This window comes from Bubalus bubalis, chromosome 5 (assembly GCF_019923935.1).
Source record: "Bubalus bubalis isolate 160015118507 breed Murrah chromosome 5, NDDB_SH_1, whole genome shotgun sequence".
Lineage (NCBI taxonomy): Eukaryota > Metazoa > Chordata > Mammalia > Artiodactyla > Bovidae > Bubalus > Bubalus bubalis.
Window position 1 is genome coordinate 33,670,129 of NC_059161.1, and position 21,564 is coordinate 33,691,692.

The following is a 21,564-nucleotide window of genomic DNA, read 5'->3' on the forward strand; positions in this document are numbered from 1 at the left end:
AGCTGCGAAAAAAATCCACTGCTTTTTAAAAAATAAATGATAGGGGCTTCCCTGGTGGTCTAGTGGCTAAGACGCCACGCTACCACTGCAGGGGGGCCCAGGTTCGATCCCTGGTCAGGGAACTAGATCCCACCTGCCACAACTAAAGTCCTGCAGGCTGCAAAGAAAATCGATAATCCCATGTACTGCAACTTAGACCTGGCGCAGCCAAATAGATAAATAAAGGAGAAAGAGTTTAAAAGCCAAATTAAGGAATACCATCACAATTATATTAAAAATAAAAATACTAAATGTATTCACAAAACTGGCCAGAAAAAAAATACTATAAGGACTCAGTGATACCTATACTACTTTTGTAAATAGCCATCTCCCCCAAATTTATAAGTTTACTACAGGGTCAAAGTTAAAACACGTGCCCCCGGTTTCATGCTATTTGTGCCAGTCCCTTCTGGCTTAATCTCTCAAAAGCAGCAACCCATCCCCAGCTTCCTACTTTCACGCTTTCTGTTGATTTTCTTGTCCTTGGTCTATACGGTGTTTCTCTGTGTGAAGCAGATGTCAGATAAACAAATAGCCACTTCCCACACTTTGTTTCAACATCTCTAACAAGAAGGGAGGGTCAGTGAGTTATGGCTCACTCCTTCAGTGGGACAACGGCTAGGTGGCAATCCACTGGCCCTTTATTAGTCTGTACTCTCTCCCGACAGGCCAGGGCGATGCCTGAAAACGAGACCCTCCCTAAGCCCAGACTCCCAACTCCCACCCCCAGCTCAAGGACAAGGCCAGGTGCAGCCAAGCAGGTGGGCAGAACAAGAGCGGTATTTCATCCGCCAATGTGACAAACCTCCTCCTGTCTGTGAATCTAGTGGGTGAGATCAGATCTGTTACTTTAAAGTATCTTATTCTGTCAAAGTGGGTTTGACTTCATCCAAATTGTAAAAAAAAAAAAAAAAAAAAAAAAAAAAACACACACACACATTGAATTGTTCCCATTCACATTTTCTCACATTTTCAATTACAATAGGAGACAACACACAAAAGGCCAAACGAATACACTTGGATCACCAGCCAGGTTCGCCATGGAACAGAAGTGCATGCTGACATTCACCAGGCACAAGGCACACAGAACACAGACACTTGACCCCTGGAGATGCTGCAACCCAGGCTCCCCGGAATAGACTGAATGGTGGCTCCCAAAATGCATGTCTACTCCCCAACCCCTGGACTCTGTGACTGTGACCTTATTCAGAGAAAAGGTCCATGCAGAGGTAACTGAGTGCCATGAGATGATGAGACCTAAAGATTCAGGGAGGCCCTAAACCCAGTGACAGGTGTTTGTACAAGAGCAGGACAGAGAGAGACCTGAGACAGAAAAACAGAAGGAGACGCACAGATGGAAGGCCACGTGAAGACAGAAGCAGAGGCTGGAGCAATGCAGTCGAAGCCCAGGAATGAAACCTAGGAGAGGCAGGAAGGATGCTCCCTGGAGCCTTTGGAGGGAGCAAGCCCCTCCCGATGTCTCGATTTCGGCCAAATGGAATCAATTCTGGATCCAGGACTATAGAGAATAGATGTCTGTTGTTTTAAGCCAAGTCATTCGGGGCAGTCTGTTCAGGCCACCCCTGGAGACTGAGGGAGGGGCTCCCCTTGGCCTCTGTCCCCAGACCAGCTCAGAACTCCCCTCAAGGCAGGTAAACATTTCTGGATGTTTCACAAGGTTGACTTTTGTCTAGATCTTCAGTGAGAACTTTTTCCTCCTGGCGGGCCCCATGTCACCTCCTGAGCCCCCTCCATGCCAACTCTGGGTACTACAGCCCAAAGCCCAGAAACACACTGCAGAGGTGATGAGGCACCCATAGGTGGGGGTTCCCCTGGCCGGAGGCCACCTCCAGAGACAGAACTGGCTCCCCTCAATGGGGTCAGCTATACCAGGGCCCGTGACGAACACCAACGAGAAAAGCAAACTGCGATGTCAGAAGGTGTCCAAACATCCCCAGCAGCAGGCCCATCACAGGATGGGAGGCGGGGGACAAGGGAGCTGAGAGACAGAGAGAGATTTAGGAACCTTGGGACAGATAGAGGAGCTGGGCAGAAGGCAGTCCGGCCCAGGTGGGCACAGGCCCCTTCTGGGGTGTCCACCACATGCCCATGTGACCCTCCACACAGCTCACAAATGCCAACCCCAGAGGGGTTGCAGCCGCCCACAGAGGGTGGGCCCAGGCCTGACCCCGGCAGCACAGACCAAGATGCTTCCACCCGCATGGAAGCCAGGCTGGCCCACATGGGCAGCTGGCAGCTCTGGAGTCTCAGGGCTGGGCCACGAGCAACACCTAAGGTTAAGGTGACTGTTTTCATGTGCACCCTGGGTGCCTGACCACTGAGAACTTCACAAGGCCTGAGAGCCTGAAACCCATCCAAGGGGCAGAGGTAGAAAAGAAAAGGGCACTTAGGACCAGGGTCTCTGTCCTCCTTCCCGCCAAGGAGCACAAGGCCCCCAGGACCACCAGGCAAAGAGAAGGCTCACTGACCACATACCATCAGCCCGAAGTCATTCCTTCCATAAATGGATTGATCATACGCCAAAACCTTTTCCAAACTAGACACACAGTGAACTCAGCAGCTGCTGCAGAATAATTTCCTCCCCACACATCCAGGCTGGAAAAGGAAGCCCAAGGACGTGTAATTAAAGTCGTTTAATCTGCTCGTATACGACACAGTATACGCAGTTACTTAAAAGCACAGTAATCACTTGGCAGGCAATATTTTCATTTCCTTCTACGGAGTACAGTAATTACTTCTAAACATACACATGTGCAATGAAAAACAATGGGGTATGGTTTTAAGGAAGTTCTACAACCTAGAATTACTATGCATGCTGGCTAAAGGATTCGTAACACTCCGGTCCTCTTTGGAAAAAAAGCTATCAACTCAACAAAGCTTGAAAGGAGCAACAAGGAAACCAACATGAGTGGAGCTGGGAGTGGTGATGTAGACAGGTGGGCAACCTCTTGCCCTTCAGAGTCTGCAGCCCAGAGACCAGCATGTGGCTACCTCAGGGCCTTTGCATTTGCTTCTCCAGAGAACCCTTGCCTGGGTCTGCTTCCCTCCCCGTACCTCCCACTGGGTCCTACAGAGCCAGTGACAATGCGGTTCAGGCTTGGCGACCTGGCACCCCTTCCCATGGGCATGGCCCCTCTACTCCACGGGGCTGTGACCTCAGTGCAGGGAACTCCACAGCCTGGGAGGTAGGTGTAGCAGCTACCCCTGGGAATGAAAGCCAGGCCTAGTTTTTCTATGAAGGGCTCCTAGGGGTCTCGGGAGAAGGCCTGCACTGGGGGAAGAATTGAAGCTGCCCACAGCCTAGAGCACTCCACCCCTAGAGCACCAAGAAATTCTGAGCACAGCGAGAGGGGAGTGGACAACACAGAAACATGCAGAGCAGACGTGGGGGACACAGAGGAGAGGGTCGAGGGGAGCAGCCCCAAGGTCAGCCAGCCAGAGGCCATGCAGAGCATGCAAGACCTGAAAGAAAAAGTGGGCCACCTGGACTTAACGCCAAAAGACAGCTGTACCACCGGGGCCGACTGGAAAAAGGACACGGGATCACTCTGCTTATTTATTACAACTGCATGTGAATCCGTAATGACATCAAAATAAAGTGTTACTTAAAAAACAGTGAGGGGGACTTCCCCCGTGGTCCAGCGGCTAGGACTCCACACTCCCAACACAAGGAGGCCCAGGTTCCATCCCTGGTCAGGGAACTAGGTCCCACATGTCACAGCTAAAGATCCCACATTTGCAACTAGGACTCGGCACAGCCAAATAAACGAATATTTAAAAAAATAAAAAACAGTGAGGTATATGACAAAAGCTATAGAAAGTGCTGGTTAAAAAAAAAACAAACTGTTTAATGACTATACACAAAAAGAAAACCTGTGGTGTTAAATTAGAATACGTGGGAGAGAAAATTCCACTTAAAACAGCAGCACAAAAATTAAATATCTGTGAATAAACTTAGTAAGAGCTATTCAAGCTGTTTAAAATCTACACTGTAAACCCATATGGGGGCTTCCCAGGCCACACTAGTGGTAAAGAATCTGCCTGCCAATGCACGAGACACAAGTTTGATCCCTGGGTTGGGAAGATCCCCTAGAGATGGGAATGGCTACCCACTCCAGTATTCGTGCCTGGGAAATCCTATGGACAGAGGAGCCTGGCAGGCTACAGTCCATAGGGTTGCAAAGAGTAAGACACAACTGGGCACAAACAATCCTATTTTAAAATCACCCCCAAAAGACACAAAAACAGAAGTGGACAAGCAGAAAGACTTCCCTTCTTCCCAGTTACAACATCACAACTTCCACAACACATCAATTCTCTCTAGTTAATTAATAAATGTAATGCACCCCCAAAAACACCAATAAACTCTCTTTATGGAGCTAGACCTGTTGATACTGAGGTTCCTCGGGAAGAGCAAATGCGGGCAAAGCTACAGGACTCACAAAGGGGAGGGGCTGCAGGTTGCTGCACCACCAAGCGGCCGCAGCCGCAGGGCCCCCACCACTACACTATGCTCCCAGCACAGAACAGACAGAGTGGCCCCGGGCAGAACAGTGGTCTAGGAGCAGGGGAGTGTGTGCGCACTCAGTCCCTCAGTTGTGCCCGACTCTTTGTGACCCCACGGACTATAGCCCGCCAGGCTCCTCTGTCCATGAGATTCTCCAGGCAAGAGTAATGGAGTGAGCAGCCATTTCCTCCTCCAAGTGTAAACAGAGATCTCATGTATGACTGAAAGAGGCTAAAATCACTGGGCACAAAGGACTTATATAAGTAGCATCAACTTACTTGATGCTACAACTGGACGGCCACTGTACAAAGATGAAATTAGACCTATTCCTCACACCACAAAGGCAACCTAAACATAAAAATGGAAACTGCACCCCTACTAGGAGAAAACATGGATGAATTCTTCTATAGGAGTAGGGAAAGGCTTTTTTACTACGACTCAAAATCCAGATGCAAGAGAAGAAGAGACTGATACATTTAACTACATCAAAACATGTTTTAGCATTTATGTGATGTCATTGACTGAATGTCTGTGTTCCCCACAAAATCATACTGATGCTGAAGCTCCAGTACTTTGGCCACCTGATGCAAAGAGCTGACTCATTGGAAAAGACCCTGATGCTGGGAAAGACTGATAGTGACAGTGAAGTCGCTCAGTCGTGTCTCACTCTTTGCGACCCCATGAACTATAGCCTACCAGGTTCCTCCATCCATAGGATTTTCCAGGCAAGAGTACTGGACTGGGTTGCCATTTCCTTCTCCAGGGGATCTTCCCGACCCAGGGATCGAACCCGGGTCTCCCGCATTGTAGGCAGATGCTTTACCATCTGAGCCACTAGGGAAAGACTGAAGGCAAGAGTAAAAAAGGGTAGCAGAGAGTGGGATGGTTGGATGGCATCACCGATTGGATGGACGTGAATCTGAGCAAACTCCGGGAGATAAGTGAAGGACAGAACAGCCTGCCATGCTGCAGCCCAGGGGGTCACAGGGTCGGACACAACTTAGCAACTGAACAACAACACTGCTTTTGTTGACACTTGGAATGTCCCCAGAGCTTTTTAAAATGAAAGAAAAGGGAAAAAGGGACTTGCAGGCTGAATGCACCCGAAAACACACTCCATTATGGACTCCGAGGAGAAGCAGGAGCAAGCCGGCAGCGACCCGCCCCCTCCAAGGCCGAGCCCTGACCTTGCAGAAGCCCCCATGGCCATGTCCCCTCTGGGGACACGCCTAGGGGAGGGAACGAGAGCCCAGGCCAACAGCAGCAGGGCTGTCTTCTCCGCTACATCTAAGTTTGGTCGTGACGGGAATGCCTGAGTCAGCGCTCACCACCGGAATGCTAACCCCGTACTCGCTGCTTCACGCAGCACGTAATTTGTGCAGAAAATCATTTCAGACGCCAGAACATTTCCTCTCCAGATTACACTGAAGAAAGTACACTTGATGACAGTAAAATGGAATCCAATATTCCATGTTAAGATAAACCTCCACATCAAAAAGAATTGATGAGCTATTACAAGCCACATTCTAAGAGCTCCACGAAGCAACAACGCGTGGCGGACCCACCTGCCAGCCAGTGAGCATTTCAATGAAGAGCTAAAAAATAATAATAATCAAGTGTCAGGTAAGTCATATCAGTTTCAGCACGTGGACTTTATAATAGCAAGTGGATCATAATTAATATTCTCAAGGAGACACTATCTACATGTAAATGAGTGGCGAGAGACATGGAGCCCCCCATGGAGGCTCCAGGCCTGCTGCTCTTCCAGGGGTTCCATCTGCATCGGCCCCAGCCCATGCCCAAGACAGCAGGGGTACCCTGCACCTCCGCAGGGTGGGGAAGGGCCTGAAGACCCTCCCTCCTGCTGTAGTCCCACCCTAAGCCCATTCTGCCCACCCCATGCAGACAAGCTTATCTGCACAGAGTTGCATTTTGGCTGAAACTTCTGGAAACAAAGAAAGAAAAGCAGAGCTGGAAACAACAGCTTTGTGAGAACAACGGAGATCACTCGTTCGGCTGCACTCAGAACACCTGCCTCTGGGTCAGCTCACCTGATACACGACAGAGAACAGACATCAGAGGGGACCAGGAACTAACATGGCAGCTGTGCCAACACCCCATTCTCCTTCTGAAGGCCCCCCAGAATCACCCTCTGTCCCCTGTTTTTCCATCAGCTGCACAGTGATGCAAGCAGACTGACCACCACAGAAGGCATCTTGTGGCCTTTTTTATTCTTAATTTGCTTGTTAAATGATCTTTTCTTTTTCAGTAGAGCTACCACACGTTTCCCTGGTGGCTCAGATGGTAAAGAATCTGCCTGCAATGCAGGAGAGCCGAGTTCAATCCCCGGGTCAGGGAGATACCCTGGAGAAGGGAACGGCTACCCACTCCAGTATTCTTGCCTGGAGAATCCCATGGACAGAGGAGCCTGGTGGGCTGCAATCCATGGGGTTGCAAAAAGTTGGACACAACTGAATGACTAACACTACTACCACTACCATACGACCCTGCATTCCCACTCCTGGGCATACACCCAGAGAAAAACTTAGTCCAAAAGGACATATGCACACCAGTGTTCTCTGAGGGACTATTTACAATAGCCAAGACAAGGAAGCAGCATAAATGTCCATTGGCAGAGGAATGGATAAAGAAAATGTGGTACATATATACAATGGAATACTCAGTTCAGTTCAGCTCAGTCGCTCAGTCGTATCCGACTCTTTGCGACCCCATGAATCACAGCATGCCAGGCCTCCCTGTCCATCACCAACTCCCGGAGTTCACTCAGACTCACATCCATTGAACTGGTGATGCCATCCAGCCATCTCATCCTCTGTCGTCCCCTTTTCCTCCTCCCCACAATCCCTCCCAGCATCAGAGTCTTTTCCAATGGAATACTACTCATCCATAAAAAGAATGAAATAATACCACTAGTAGCCACATGGATGGACCTAGAGATTGTCATACTAGGGTGAAGTAAGTTAGAGAAGGAAAAGATAAATATTATATGACATCCCTTATATGTGGAATCTAAAAAGAAATGATACAAATGAACTTAATTACAAAACAGAAACAGACTCAGAGGATGAACTTATGGTTGCCAGAGGGGAAGAATGGAGGAAAGAGTTAGGGAACTTGGGATGGATATGTACACACTGCTATATTTAAAATGGAAAACCAACAAGGACCTACTGTACAGCACAGGGAACTTTGCTCAGTGTTACGTGGCAGCCTGGATGGAGGGGAGTTTGGGGGAGAATGGATACATGTATGTGTATGGTTGAGCCCCTTCAATGTCCAACTGGAATTATCACAACATGGTTAATCAACTATACTCCAATGTCAAAGTTTTAAAATTTTTTTAAAATAAATAAATAATGATATTTGCTTTTTCGAACAAAAACCTGAATCTTAAGAATAGCATGGTTTGGATTTTCCAAAAAATCTGTATCAATGATGTAAATGATGTCTCTCTGTAACCTTTTCTCCAACTGAATCCTATAAATTCTTGCTCTTGGTTCTGAGACAGGCACGTACAAAGTCCACTCAAAGAAAATATCCATCTCTTGTGCAGATTCAAGCTTTGCTACACTTCGTATCATTTGAAAAATGCCCTAAAATGGCCCCATTTTTCAAAATAATTATTGATTTAATAATTAGAATTAATGCTATCATGAAGCCTGCTGCCTTCTGAAATATTCACACCATCTGCCAGCAGAACATACTGTTTCCATACAGAACTATCACCAGAAAGAAGTGATTTCTAGTCACGTTCCATGCTTATTATCCACATCATTAATAATAATCACACTGCTTTTAACCAAAAGAACACTAATGGTGACTATGCTTATCCTCCGTGCATGCAGCCCATCGTGGGGCGGGAACCCAGTGTTCTTACATTGCCGTCCGCCCCCGAGGGGCTGTTAAACACGTACTCCAGCTGGAAGACAATGGCGAACGCGGGGTGATGGACCATCTCAGGGAGTCGGAGACGGCTTCTCAGGACCAGCGCCTGGTTTCCAGAGCTGGGCCGAGAACATAGAGAAGGGGTGAGTCAGGCAGTGGCTCCCACTGCCCGGCACCCAACACCCCTCATTAGCTCGGGCCCTGGGGCCCCTGGTGCTGCTGCTGCAAGAGTCCCCCTGAGCAGTGTCCCCGTGCTCTTCTGGACATTTGGCCACCAAGGTAATGTCCCAAACCAGAGTGTGTTTTAGGTGCTGCAATCAACACTTGGCCAAACTGCCAGCACTGGGAATGGGAGGACGGAGAGTCTCCGGGGAAGTGCCCCCTCCAAGGCCGGCTTCTGCCCAGCCTCACGTGTGGCACCCCTGGGAGATGTCTGATGGTGATCTGAGGAGCCCGGGACTGAATCTAGTGGCAGAACTTCCTGCCCTCCGGTTCCCTGTCACGTGAGGGTCATAGGACACTTCTGGAGGGAACCATGTGGGGGCTCCACGGCTAGAAGTATCTGTAACACTAACCCCAAAACCATCAAGGCACAAAAACAGGATCTTTCCAACTGCAGGATGCTGAGGTCTGCTGTGATGCTGTGACGGAGCAGGAGGAAACAGAAGCACCGGGGAAGGACCCAGGTGGGAGAGCACATCCCTCACGTGGAAGAGTGATGGCCTTTCACTCTGATCCCTGGTTGGGTGCCCACCCCCGACGCTCAACTCCACAGGGGGCTGGACCTGGGGCCTCAGGGGAGATACCTGGCCTTGGAAGAGGAGCCGACCTTCCGGCTGAAGCTGGCAGAGCGTGTCAAGGCCACCTCCAGCTCGGGCACCAGCACGAGGACCTGCGGCCGCTGCACAAACCCCAAACCATTGTGCACGCCCACGCACAGGCGCCTCTCCAGGATCTCCAAGGCGCCGACATCCAGAGGGCTGCCCGCCTAGGAAGAGCACAGAGTGAGGCTGGCGCAGAGCAGGGGCGGGAGCTTGCCAGGAAAGCCCCCAGCGGAGAGGCCGCCAGGGAGACAAAACGAGAGGTGTCAGGCCTTCCAGACCAGATGGAGCTTACTGAAAATATGATAGAGTGTTAGCTGCTCAGTCGTGTCCAACTCTTCGCAATCCCATGGACTGCAGCCCAACAGGCTCCTCTGTCCATGGGATTTCCCAGGCAAGAATACTGGAGTGGGTTGCCATTCCTTTCTCCAGGGGATCTTCCCAACCCAGGGATCAAACCTGGGTCACCTGCATTGCAGGTGGATTCTTCACCATCTGAGCCACCAGGGAAGCCCGCCCAAGGAGCTTAGTAAAGCACTATCCAATCAGGATGGGTTGGCCTTCTGGCACTTTCTTGGTACTTTGGGGGTTCCTCAAATAGCATCACCTTGTAGAGGAATCACCCCCTAGATTCCCAAATCAGCTAACTCTCACTTTCCAAGGCTGCGCTATGATTCTCAAGATGCAGCAAACTAGCAACAAGGGGACCTGGAGAAGGAAATGGCAACCCACTCCAGTGTTCTTGCCTGGAGAATCCCAGGGATGGGGGAGCCTGCTGGGCTGCTGTCTCTGGGGTTGCACAGAGTCGGACACGACTGAAGCTACTTAGCAGCAACAAGGGGACCTGGCTCCTCCAACAGAATCTGGAGCTCTGGGGTGTACGGGCCCCCAGAGTCAAGGGCAGGCAATGATGGAGGTGCCTAGAGGCTGAACACAGAGAGTGTCAACACCTCTGCCCTCCCCCAACTCAGACACCTGAGACTTGGGGTGGATGGGGCAGCAGTAATCATAACCCAATAAAAATGGAATCTGCCCCAAAGTGATCTCTGGATATTAAAGTGTTTCATCTTAACAAAAAATGTACAGGCATGCTAATAAATGGACAAGGATATTCCTCCAGGCTATTATTGTTTATTAAATTATGTGATTGGTGCAAAATGATCCCTGAATTTTTGAGTTTTCTTCATTGCTCATTAATCATGCTGAACTGACCTAAATGCAGCCCATTAGTCTTTGAGTAATGAGAATAAAATGGGGGCAGAAACAGTATCTTCTGACTGAATGGGAACAAAAATACAAAGAGAACAGAAATATGTAATAAAGTGATCTTTATGGGAACATATAAAATTCAACAGTGATACCCTTAAACATCTCAGTAGTCATAGATAATCTACTCTGAGCAACGGGAAAACAGCAGGAACTACACCAAGAAAAAGTTTGCAGTTGTTTCAATTCTCTGTTTAGCATTTCTGTTTCTTGTGGGACTATGTTACATGGAGCTACATTTTCAAGAATGGGTTGTTGTTCAGTTGCTAAGTCATGTCTGACTCTTTGTGAGACCCCATGAACTACAGCATGCCAGGCTTCCCTGCCCTTCACCATCTCCTGGCGTTTGCTTAAACTCATGTCCATTGAGTTGGTGATGCCATCCAACCATCTCATCCTCTATCACCCCCTTCTTCTCCTGCCTTCAATCTTTCCCAGCATCAGGGTCTTTTTCAATGAGTTGGCTCTTCACATCAGGTGGCCAAAATATTGGAGTAGTGTGGGTAGAGAGCAGGAAAAAAAGAGTCCATCTTTTAAAATATTTCAGCTTATTCATATATGAACACATATTTGTGTGTGCATGCAATTAATCATTTGCAAGCTTCATAATTTGCTAACTTCAGGATGGGCGCCAGGTGACTGAATCATTCATTCTCACAAATAACAACTCAATGGACATGAATGTGAGCAAACTCCAGGAGATGCTGAAGGACAGGGGAGCCTAGCATGCTGCAGTCCATGGGGTCGCAGAGTCAGACACAACTTAGTGACTAAACAACATGCCAACTGCTGGGGCACATCAGGTGCAGCGCTGTGCAGTGTCCTCCTGGTGCAAATACTCCAGACAGGGACTGGCAGTCCCCCAGTTAACAGGCAAGGGTACCAGGTCCTCTCCACGGCTAAGCACCCAGAGAAACAAAGCAGGGTGATGCTCCAGAGAGCTCGCTGGGCAGGGGGATGGGGGCGCTGCCCGCAGCTCTGGCAGGGCGGCTGGGCAGGATGGCAAATCTGAGACTGAAGCCTGAGAGGGGTTGTGCCAAGGATCCAGATAAGGAATATGCAGGAAAGTGGGCCATGTGTACATGGGCCCGTGTAGGGACAAGGTGTCATGTAGGCAGGCAGACCTGGGCAGTGCCTGGGGGAGTGCCCCTCCCAGAAAACCACTTCAGTGAGCCAAAGTGCTTGCAATGTATAGTCATCTCCTTGGAAATATCCTCATATACTCTGAAAATGTCCCTTGTAAATGTAGACTATTTTACAGGTTTCCCTAAGCTCATTTGGTGATTTAATTTACTTTTAAATGAAGACTGATTAAGAAACATTAGGTCTTCCCTGGTGGCTCAGACAGTAGAGTCCACCTGCAATGCAGGAGACCCAGGTTCAATCCCTGAGTTGGGAAGATCCCCTGGAGGAGAGCACGGCAATTGACTCCAATATTCTGGCCTGGAGAACCCCATGGAAAGAGGAGCCTGGCGGGCTACAGTCCACGGGACTGCATAGAGTTGTACAGGACTGAGCAACTAACACACACATAAGATACATTAATGTGTGTGTGTGTGTGTGTGTGTGTGTGTGTGTTAGTCGCTCAGTTGTGTCCGACTCTTTGTGACTCTACAGACTGTAGCCTGCCAGGCTCCTCTGTCCGTGGGATTTCCCAGGCAAGAATATTAGAGTGGGTTGCCATTTCCTACTCCAGGGGATCTTCCTGACCCAGGGATCAAACTCACATCTTCTGCACAGGCAGGTTAATTCTTTACCACTGCACCACGAGGGAAGCCCCTAAGATATGTCAAAATGAATGTTAATTAATGTCTCCGGTTAACAGCACTCTCTCAGCAGTGAAGTTAAGACAATGGGCTAGTGCCCCTCTTTAGGCACAAAGAGACAAGAAGACAGAAACAGGGGCATCACTGTGACCGCCCACATCGGGGGCTCAGGAGGCCGGCATCTCCCAGTCTGCCTGCTGTTCCCTCCTCACTGTTCAGACTAAACTCCCCAACCCTGGACTGTACCTCCCGGAAGCAATCGCTGATCACAAGATCCAGAAGTTCCTCCTCGAACTTCTCCAGCGAGGGATACAGCGTGAAGAACAGATCATCCAGGTAGCACGTCAGAGGCTTCTGCAGGCGGGGCTTCCGGAGGGCATCTCCTGGATATGAGAGGCTCAGATGGATGACCCATAGAAACACAACCGCCGGAGGGCCCTTTCACCCACAGGGCTTCAGGCCAAGGGCTGAGCACTGAGAAGAAGGCGTGGGCATCGCTCAGATGGACTCAGAGCCGGAGCCCCTGTCAGCCCAAGCCCAGATGCTAAACAGATAAATGACTGCAAATTTCATTTGCTCCAAATTCCTCCCCAAACGTCCTCCAGGAACAAATTTCCTAACTCAGCTATCTAGGGCACACAGGCTGCCAGAGGCAGGGTGACATCTGTTCCCTTCCCCACGGCTTCCTGTCCAGTGAGAGCACAGCCAACTGTGTCATTTCTCATTTCCTTATGCTTACCCTGAACTATGGGCTTCCCCAATGGCTCAGCAATAAAGAATCCACCTGCAATGCAGGAGACACAAGAGACATGGATTCGATCCCTGGGTGGGAAAGATCCCCTTGGAGGAGGAAATGGCAACCTGCTCCAATATTCTTCCCTGGGAAATCCCATGGACAGAGGAGCCTGGCAGGCTACAGTCCATGGGGTCCCAAGAGTCAGAAACAACTGAGCAACTCAACGACAGAAACGACACCCTGAACTATGTGGAAACACTCAGACACACATGTGAGCACTGCTCAGCAATAAGCAGATACAAAAGCTGGGCTGCGCAGATGAGAGAGAAGTCCCATCCCTATCGAGAAGCACCCAGACCGTGAGCTCCATGAGGGTGAGGACAGAAAGGGAGGGCGGCCCGTGGCATCCAGCCCAGCGCCCACGCCAAGCAGGTGAGTGGAAACCCAGCCTCAAGAGGGGAGCATCACACCTGTTTGGAGAGGCTTCTCCACAGGCTCTGGTACAAAGACCACCACCAGTAGGAAGAAGGCAAAGCCAGTCCCCACAAACACACCCCCAGGGGGCGTCTGCCCCTCTACATCCCCATCTGTGTCATTGCTCTGGTTTGGTCTTCTCTGCCTCTTCCTAAACTTTTATGATTATTTAAATATTGAGGTACACGGTCTTAGATTTTTAAAAGCCCAATTCCAAAGCTTAAAAAAAACATTGATGTGAGACGCAGTGCCGATCAAACTATGCCAGAAAGAACACTATCTGACTGGAAGGTTATCAGTCAGTGCGGCTGAGAGGCAGTTGTCTCTGTAACTTAGAGTGCATCAAAAGCCTTAAAAATATACCTATCCATAACCAACAAGGACCTACTGCAGAGCACAGGAAACTCTGCTCAATGCCATGTTGCACCCTGAACGGAGGGGGTGTGGGAGAGAATGGATACGTGTATGCGTGTGGCTGAGTCCCTTCACTGTTCACTGAAACTGCCACAGCATGGCTAACAGGCTATATCTCAACACAAATCAAAAAGCTTAACATTTGAAAAAGAAATCCATATCCACCTTCTGCCCCAGCAATGCCATTTTTGACTCTATTTAGCAAAATAATCAAGAGTTAAGAGATCAGTCATTCAGTCGTGTCTGACTCTAAATAATCAAAGATGGAAGCAAAGCTTTATTTGCAAGAATACTCATTAGAACATTATTTATAACAGACAAAAGTAAGAAACCACCAGATGTTCAAGAATATGAGAATGTTAAATAATCTCTTGCTCATTCATATAAAATGAGAAAAAAATCATATTGTCAGAGATTATTTAAAAGGAAATCAAAAAACAAAAAAAGAAGGAAATAAAAACAAACAAAAAAGAATAATAATCAAAAATAATCATGACATTGTAGGTGAAAAGAACAACATATAACAACATATAAAACTGCATATTACTAGTCCATTTGATAACAAGATTACTTAAAATATATGCATTTTGAGACATCACTTTGCTGACAAAGGTCCAAAAGCTATGGTTTTTTCAGTAGTCATGTATGGATGTGAGAGTTGGACCGTAAAGAAAGCTGAGCGCCAAAGAATTGATGCATTTGAAGCTGAGCACCAAAGAATTGATGCATTTGAACTATGGTATTGGAGAAGACTCTTGAGAGTCCTTTGGACTGCAAGGAGATCAAACCAGGAAATCAATCAGTCCAGAATATTCACGGGAAGGACTGATGCTGAAGCTGAAGCTACAATACTTTGACCACCCAACGCGATGAACTTACCCGCTGGAAAAGATCTTGATGCTGGGAAAGACTGAAGACAGAAGGAGAAGGGGATGACAGAGGATGAGATGGTTGTATGGCATCACCAACAGAAGGGGACGACAGAGGATGAGATGGTTGGATGGCATCACTGACTCGATGAACATGAGTTTGAGCAAGGTCTGGGAGTTGGTCACTGACAGGGAAGCCTGGTGTGCTGTAGTCCATGGGGTCACAAGGAGTCAGACACAACTGAGTGATTGAACTGAACTGATACATTTGCATGTATACACATTTATCTTTTTTCTTGGAGTAGTACTCTGTTCTTGTTTGGTTTTTTTTAACTGAAGTATAATTGATTTTCAGTGTTTCCAGAGTAATTCACTGTGATTCAATACATATATCTGAATCACAGCAAGGTGATTCAGATATACATATTCTTTTTCGGATTCTTTTCCATTATACATTATCTCAAGATATTGAATAGTTTCCTAGGCTGCATAGTAGGTCCTTGTTGTTTATCTATTTTATATATAGTAGTGTGTATTTTTTAATCCCAAACTCCCAATTTATCCCTCCCCCAGCTTTCTCCTCTGCTAACCATAAGTCTGTTTTCTATGTCTGTGAGTCTATTTCTGTTTTGTAAACAAGTTCATTTGTATCATTTTTTTAGATTTCACATATAAGAAAAGTCATATGACGTTCGTCTTTCTCTGTTTGATCTACTTCACTTAGGTCCATCCATGTTGCTGCAAATGGCATTATTTCATCCTTTTTATGGCTGAGTAATATCCCATTGTATTTTTTTATACCATGTCTTCTTTATCCATTCATCTGTTGATGGACATTTAGCTTGCTTCCATGTCTTGGCTATTGTAAATAGTGCTGCAATGAACACTGGGGTGATGTATCCTTTCCAACTAGAGTTTTCGTCTTTTCCAGACATACGCCCAGGAGTGGGATTGCCAGATCATGTGGCAACTCTATTTTTAGTTTTCTGAGGAACCTCCATACTGTTTTCCACAGTTGGCTGCATTAATTTACGTTCTCACCAACAGTATAAGAGGGCTCCCTTTTCTCCATATCTTCTCCAGCATTTATCATTTGTACTTTTTGATGGTGGCCTATACATGTATGTCTGTAGACAGCAATCACATATTACTTTATTCCCCTTTTTATGGTTTTCTATACCTTTCCCATCACAAATACACACTAAGGTTTGATACTTCTGAGAAAGTTTATGTACTCCTTTCATCATATTTTTAAGTGTTTAAAGCAGGTCAGTTGATGAATCAGACCCAATTTAAAAGTACAGGTATCCTTATTCACAGTAGACAAAAGGTGGAAACACCCAATGCCCATCAGGAAGTGAAAGAAAGACAAACAAACTGTGGTCCATCCACACAACACAGTATCATCCTTCCCTGGTGGCTCAGAAGGCAAAGAATCCACCTGCAATGCAGGACACCCAGGTTCAATCCCTGGGTGGGAAGATCTCCTGGAGAAGGGAGTGACAGCCGACGCCAGTATTCTTGCCTGGAGAATCCCATGGACAGAGGAGCCTGGCGGGCCACAGGCCATAGGGTTGCAGAGAGTCGGACATGACTGAGCGACTCACACTTTCACTTTCACTTTAGAAGAGGAAGGAGATTCTGACGCATGTTACAACGTGGATGAAACTTGATGACATTATGCTGAGTGAGATAAGCCAGTCACAAAAAAAAAGTACTGCATAATTCCATTTATATGAGGTGCTGAAAGTCATCAAATTCCAAGACAGAATGTAGAATGGGGGCTGCCAGGGGCTGGGGCGGGGGTGGGGAGTTAGTGTGTCTGCAGAGTCTAGTTCTGCAAGATGAGAGTGTTCTGGAGACGCGGGATTGCTCAACAATGTGAATGTGCTTAATGCTCCTGAACCATGTGTTGAAAAATAGTTAGAAAAGCACATTTTATGACATGTGTGTTTTACCATGATGTTTTTTAAGTGCAGAAATATACAAAGTGCAACCTTTCATAAAATGGTCAAGCGAGTGTCCGAAGCACATCCTGAGCTGGGAGCCTCAAAGTCAGAAACAGGAGAGAGGGAGGCCCAGAGGGAAGGCGGGCACGGGAAAGGGACCCCTCTCCCAGCAATAGGCAGGAACTCAAGGTGCCTCCACCCATAGGAAGCACATGCAGGATTTCAGGGAACACAGCAGAAAATCGCCAGGTAGCAGGTCCCTCTGGGAGCTGAGGGAAAGGAGGGGGTGACGCTGGCAGGACCAGAGCAGCAGGAGGTGAGGGTGCAGAGATGGAGCAGAGGGAAGGGGGGTCCACATAAAGGATGCCTGTCACCCCCTTATTTTTGCAGACTGTATATTATTCACATTCTGCAAGTTATTTCATGTGTCTACATCATAGGGCAGGACACATTCCCCTCCAGTGATTTCAGCATTTTTAACACACAACCGCTGTCTTCTTCTGTGACCTTGATCCACAGGACCCTGTCGCTGGCGTGTGCTCGCTGCTTTAGAGCCCAGATAGCTCATTTGCTGGTTACCAAACAACCCCTCGGCTCTTGATCACAATTAAACTCTTGACCAAAAGAGGTGTTCAGGGTCAAGTGGCCCAGGGCTCCATGGGCAGTCATAGGAGTGGGGAGGGGCTTCAGGTAAGATGGCCACGACCCCCACCCCAGAGGGAGATGGCAGTGACCCCTGAGCTCCCTGTGCTCCTGTGAGACCCCCCACCTGCCCCCCACCCCACACTCAGAGCCGCCCCACGCTCTCGGCCTTGATGCCAGCGAGACCACATCATCCTGCCTCCCACCTGGGCTTCCATCACTCAGTCCAGGGAGCCAGAACCCCCAGACACACCCCAACCTCTGGGGCAGAAAGCATCCTGGGGGCACCCACTGAATCCACGGAAGGAGGACATACAGACTACAACAATCCGTGCCGAGCAGCAAAATCACCCATCCCCAAAGATACACCCCAGCATGTTACCAGCTCATGTCCCCCAACGCCAAGGCTTGTTTCCATGGAAGCATGAATGGGAAACAAGTGCCCTTCCCTGAGGGCTGCTCCTTCAAAGGGTCTGCGCGGCCCCCAAGCCAGAGGTCACTCCCTGGTCAACAAGCACTGGGATAATGAGAACAGCCACCAGCCAGCACTCCCCTCCCCGCCATCTTCAGGTGCGATGGAAACAGAAGGAAACCCAGAGCTGACCCATTGCCTTTCCCAGTGCAAGGGGCCCAGCTCTGAGCCTGGCTTGGCCAGAAACCTGTTCTGCAAACTTCCAGAAGCCACGACCAAAGAAAGAACAGCTCTGAGGGGCCCTCTGACACAAGACAGATCAGACCTCCCAGATGCCCTGCGGCAGTCACAGGGGAGCCGTGACAAAGGAGCCACCCCAACTCAAGACAGAAGGAGCAAGGAGCAGCCGCTCACCCTTGCCAGGCACACCCCATGTGGCCAGGGCAGGGCTTTACTGACCCATTTCACTTGATCCCCATACACATCTCTCCAGGCAGGTCCTCACAATGCCCCCATTTTACAGAGGAGACCGGCCATGGCAGAGGCTCAGAGTGGTCATGTGGGACAGAGCGGAGCCTGCTCACCACCTCGGGCCTTGGGGCACTTCCCCAGCATGCCAGCACCACCCACAGGCACAGCTTCACCACCTGACACTGTCGTTCCCTCCTTCAACCAGCACCAGCAGCCAGCACAGACACAAGGGGCCTCGGCAGAGCTGGCCCCCGGCAGGGGGACTGTAGACCCCCGTGCACTGTAAATGAGTGGGTTTTCAGTCATCCGCTGCCACGTTTTTGGGTGGAGATGCAACTCCCAACAGCAGCCCTGCTCCTACTTCTCAATGATGCCTTTTCTCCTGAGACTCTCCCAAACACAGCACAGAGAAAACTGGACGGTGAGAACCCCTCCCTAGAGACATCCTTCAGGGAAGCGCTTGGTAACACGCCCCCACCTGAGGACCTCAGGCTCCCAAGGATGTAGCTCCCCTGTCCAGGGTGTTTCATTCACCAGAACACACCTCCCAAGACAGAGAGAACGTGGCAACAACAGCAATAGAATGTAAACAAAATTAAGGACAATTTAGGCAGGAATGTAAGTGAACTTGAGCTAGTCCACATTTGCTCTAGATGGCATGCGTTCTCAGCATGATTGTAGCCCTCCAGGCTCCTCTGTCCATGGGATTTCCCAGGCAAGAATACTGGAGTGGGTTGCCATTTCCTTTTCCAGAGGAATCTTCCCAACCCAGGGATCAAACCTCCACCTCCCACGTCTCCTGATTGGCAGGCAGGTTCTTTACCACTGGGCCACCTGAGAAGCCCCAGGTTTGCTCTGAAACACCTCCTATGGCCTGTGAGGACCGCGGTTGGACTTGAGGCTGGCCCTCATCCAGGAAGGATGCACTGACTCTGTACTCTGAGCACAGGGGTGCACCCTCAGCCCAGCACGGGGCCTGCCGCCCACAGGGTCTACTCTACAAACACGTGTTGAGTAGTCAGTGAATCAATTAGTATATAAAAGGTATACACCAACCTACTAGCAGCAGTTATCTCTGGGGAGTGAGGTTGGAAGAGAAAACTTAAAGTTTTATGAATTTATTGGATAAAGATTAATTCTGTCATTTTAACTGTCCTCAGCAAAGGGCCAGAATCGAAGCTGTAGCACACTGGTCCCTGACCCACAGCAGCCTCAGGGAGCATGGCCCTGTCCCTGGTCACTCCCTCACCACAGGGGATCGAAGTCACTATCCGGGAACTTAGAAGACACGTAGCCCGACTCTGGAGGGTGGGCAGTCAGCTGGGCCTGGGAAGCCTCATGGGAGAACCCCATCAGTACACAAGGTGCTCAGGCCTGGGGCGCAGGGCCCCTCCCGGGACCCGTATTTTGTTTGTGAAAGTGCAGCCTCAGCAGTTTGGGGCTGGGGAAGCACCTCAGTAGATGGAGGGCCAGCCCGAGGACACACCAGCCAAGAGGGGCCACCACGTGGCAAGCCTGCAGGTCAGTTCTCAGGAAAGCTCTGCCTAGCTCGGTTTAATAGATGAGGAAGCAGGGCTGGGGTCAGTGAGTTGGCAGATCAGCCCGGGGACAGCCCCGCACCAGCACAGAGCTGGCATGCCGATGCTCGAGATACAGGAGGGAGCGAGGACGAGTTCCCGGGGAGCAGAGGGCAGTGAGCCGGGCCAAGCAGGAGACAAGAGATGACTGACAGCACGAGGGCCCCGCAGGGCAGCGGGCAGCGGTGAACCCCCGCACTGACTGCCCAGCACAGTGCTCCGGGCACCGCCTCACCACCCTGCCAGCCAAACCTCCTGCAGCTACCACACTTAGGAAAACCACATGTGACCCTGCAATGACCTCCATCCATATTTCAATTGAAAACAACCCACTCCTAGCACTGACATATATCCGCTGCTGCTACTACTGCTGCTGCTAAGTCACGTCAGTCGTGCCCGACTCTGTGCGACCCCATAGACGGCAGCCCACCAGGCTCCCCGTCCCTGGGATTCTCCAGGCAAGAACACTGGAGTGGGTTGCCATTTCCTTCTCCAATGCATGAAAGTGAAAAGTGAAAGGGAAGTTGCTCAGTCCTCTTCACGACCCCATGGACTGCAGCCTACCAGGCTCCTCCGCCCATGGGATTTTCCAGGCAAGAGTACTGGAGTGGGGTGCCATTGCCTTCTCCGGACATAATCCCCTACCATGTGTAAATAAACAGATAGTGGGAAGCTGCTGTGTAACACAGGGAGCCCAGTCCAGTGCTCTCTGACAACGTAGAGGAGTGGGATGGAGTCAGAAGGAGGCTCAGGAGGGAGGGGATATGTATACACTATGGCTGACTTACAATGTTGTATGGCAGAAACTAATACAACATTGTAAAGCAATTATCCTCCAATTAAAAATTTAAAAAAATAAAACAGTGAAAGCAACTCACTTCTCCCACACTGTGGTATTTTACAAATGAACAAACAGCTGAGTCCCATCATGATATCAAAATAAAACCAAGCCCTCGGCAAGTTAGACAAGTGATTCCCACCACTGAGGCCAGCACCAGCCCCTGCCTGGGCCCTTCAGGGCCATAAAACACTATCCAGCAAAACAACTCTTTCAAGAGTGAGTCACAAAAGCCCATGAGATCCTGGGCGGAATTTGTAACAGAAACAATAACCACCGTCAGAAAGCGGGCTGGGTGCCTGGGAGGCTGCGCATGGAGGCTGAGCAAGAGGGTCTCTGTTCCCAGATGGTCTGGGGACTGGAGGGGAGGCTGCCCTGGTCCCCTCTCCCTCAGAGGCGTGAGCACAGCTCTTGCCCACTGAAGGCAGCTCCCGCCCACCTGCTAGAGCACATTCTGGCCATTTGTTTCTAAACAACAACATAAATTGTTCTCCATTTTTGCCATTTTACAGACACCACCTGCATCCCTCAAAGGCCCCAGTGCCTGCCACTCCACATCAGAGGTAAACCGGAGGCCAAGGGGGGCTCAGCTCGTCCAAAAACGCGAACTCAGGGTCGGGAGCTAGACTCGAGCTCCTTGAATCCAGAACTCTTCTCCATGATGCAGCCCTTTACCCTTCCAGCCCGACCTGAGATGCTGAGAACAAACAAGGGGCCTGTCTGGACCCCTGAGCTTCTCCTGCACCTCCCAGGAGGGACACAGAAGCAGGTCCACGCTCCACTTCTGTATCTTCATGTTTTAGCTGCAGTTCTACTGACCCCTGCTGGTGATGCATGCACATCAGGCCCCAAGAAC

At 49.4% G+C, this 21,564-nt stretch overlaps 1 protein-coding gene across 11 annotated transcripts in view; it reads right to left on the reverse strand.

The window, feature by feature from the left end:
* NPHP4 (nephrocystin 4) overlaps nucleotides 1-21,564 on the reverse strand; it is a 139,947-nt gene that overhangs the window by 85,264 nt on the left and 33,119 nt on the right. For all 11 annotated transcript variants that reach the window (XM_044942913.1, XM_044942911.1, XM_044942912.1 and 8 more), the window contains 3 exons: nucleotides 12,573-12,709; nucleotides 9,280-9,461; nucleotides 8,466-8,592 (listed from right to left, as the gene is read on the reverse strand). In XM_044942913.1, coding sequence (XP_044798848.1) covers nucleotides 8,466-8,592; nucleotides 9,280-9,461; nucleotides 12,573-12,709 — 446 coding nt within the window. The remainder of the gene's footprint in view (nucleotides 1-8,465; nucleotides 8,593-9,279; nucleotides 9,462-12,572; nucleotides 12,710-21,564) is intronic.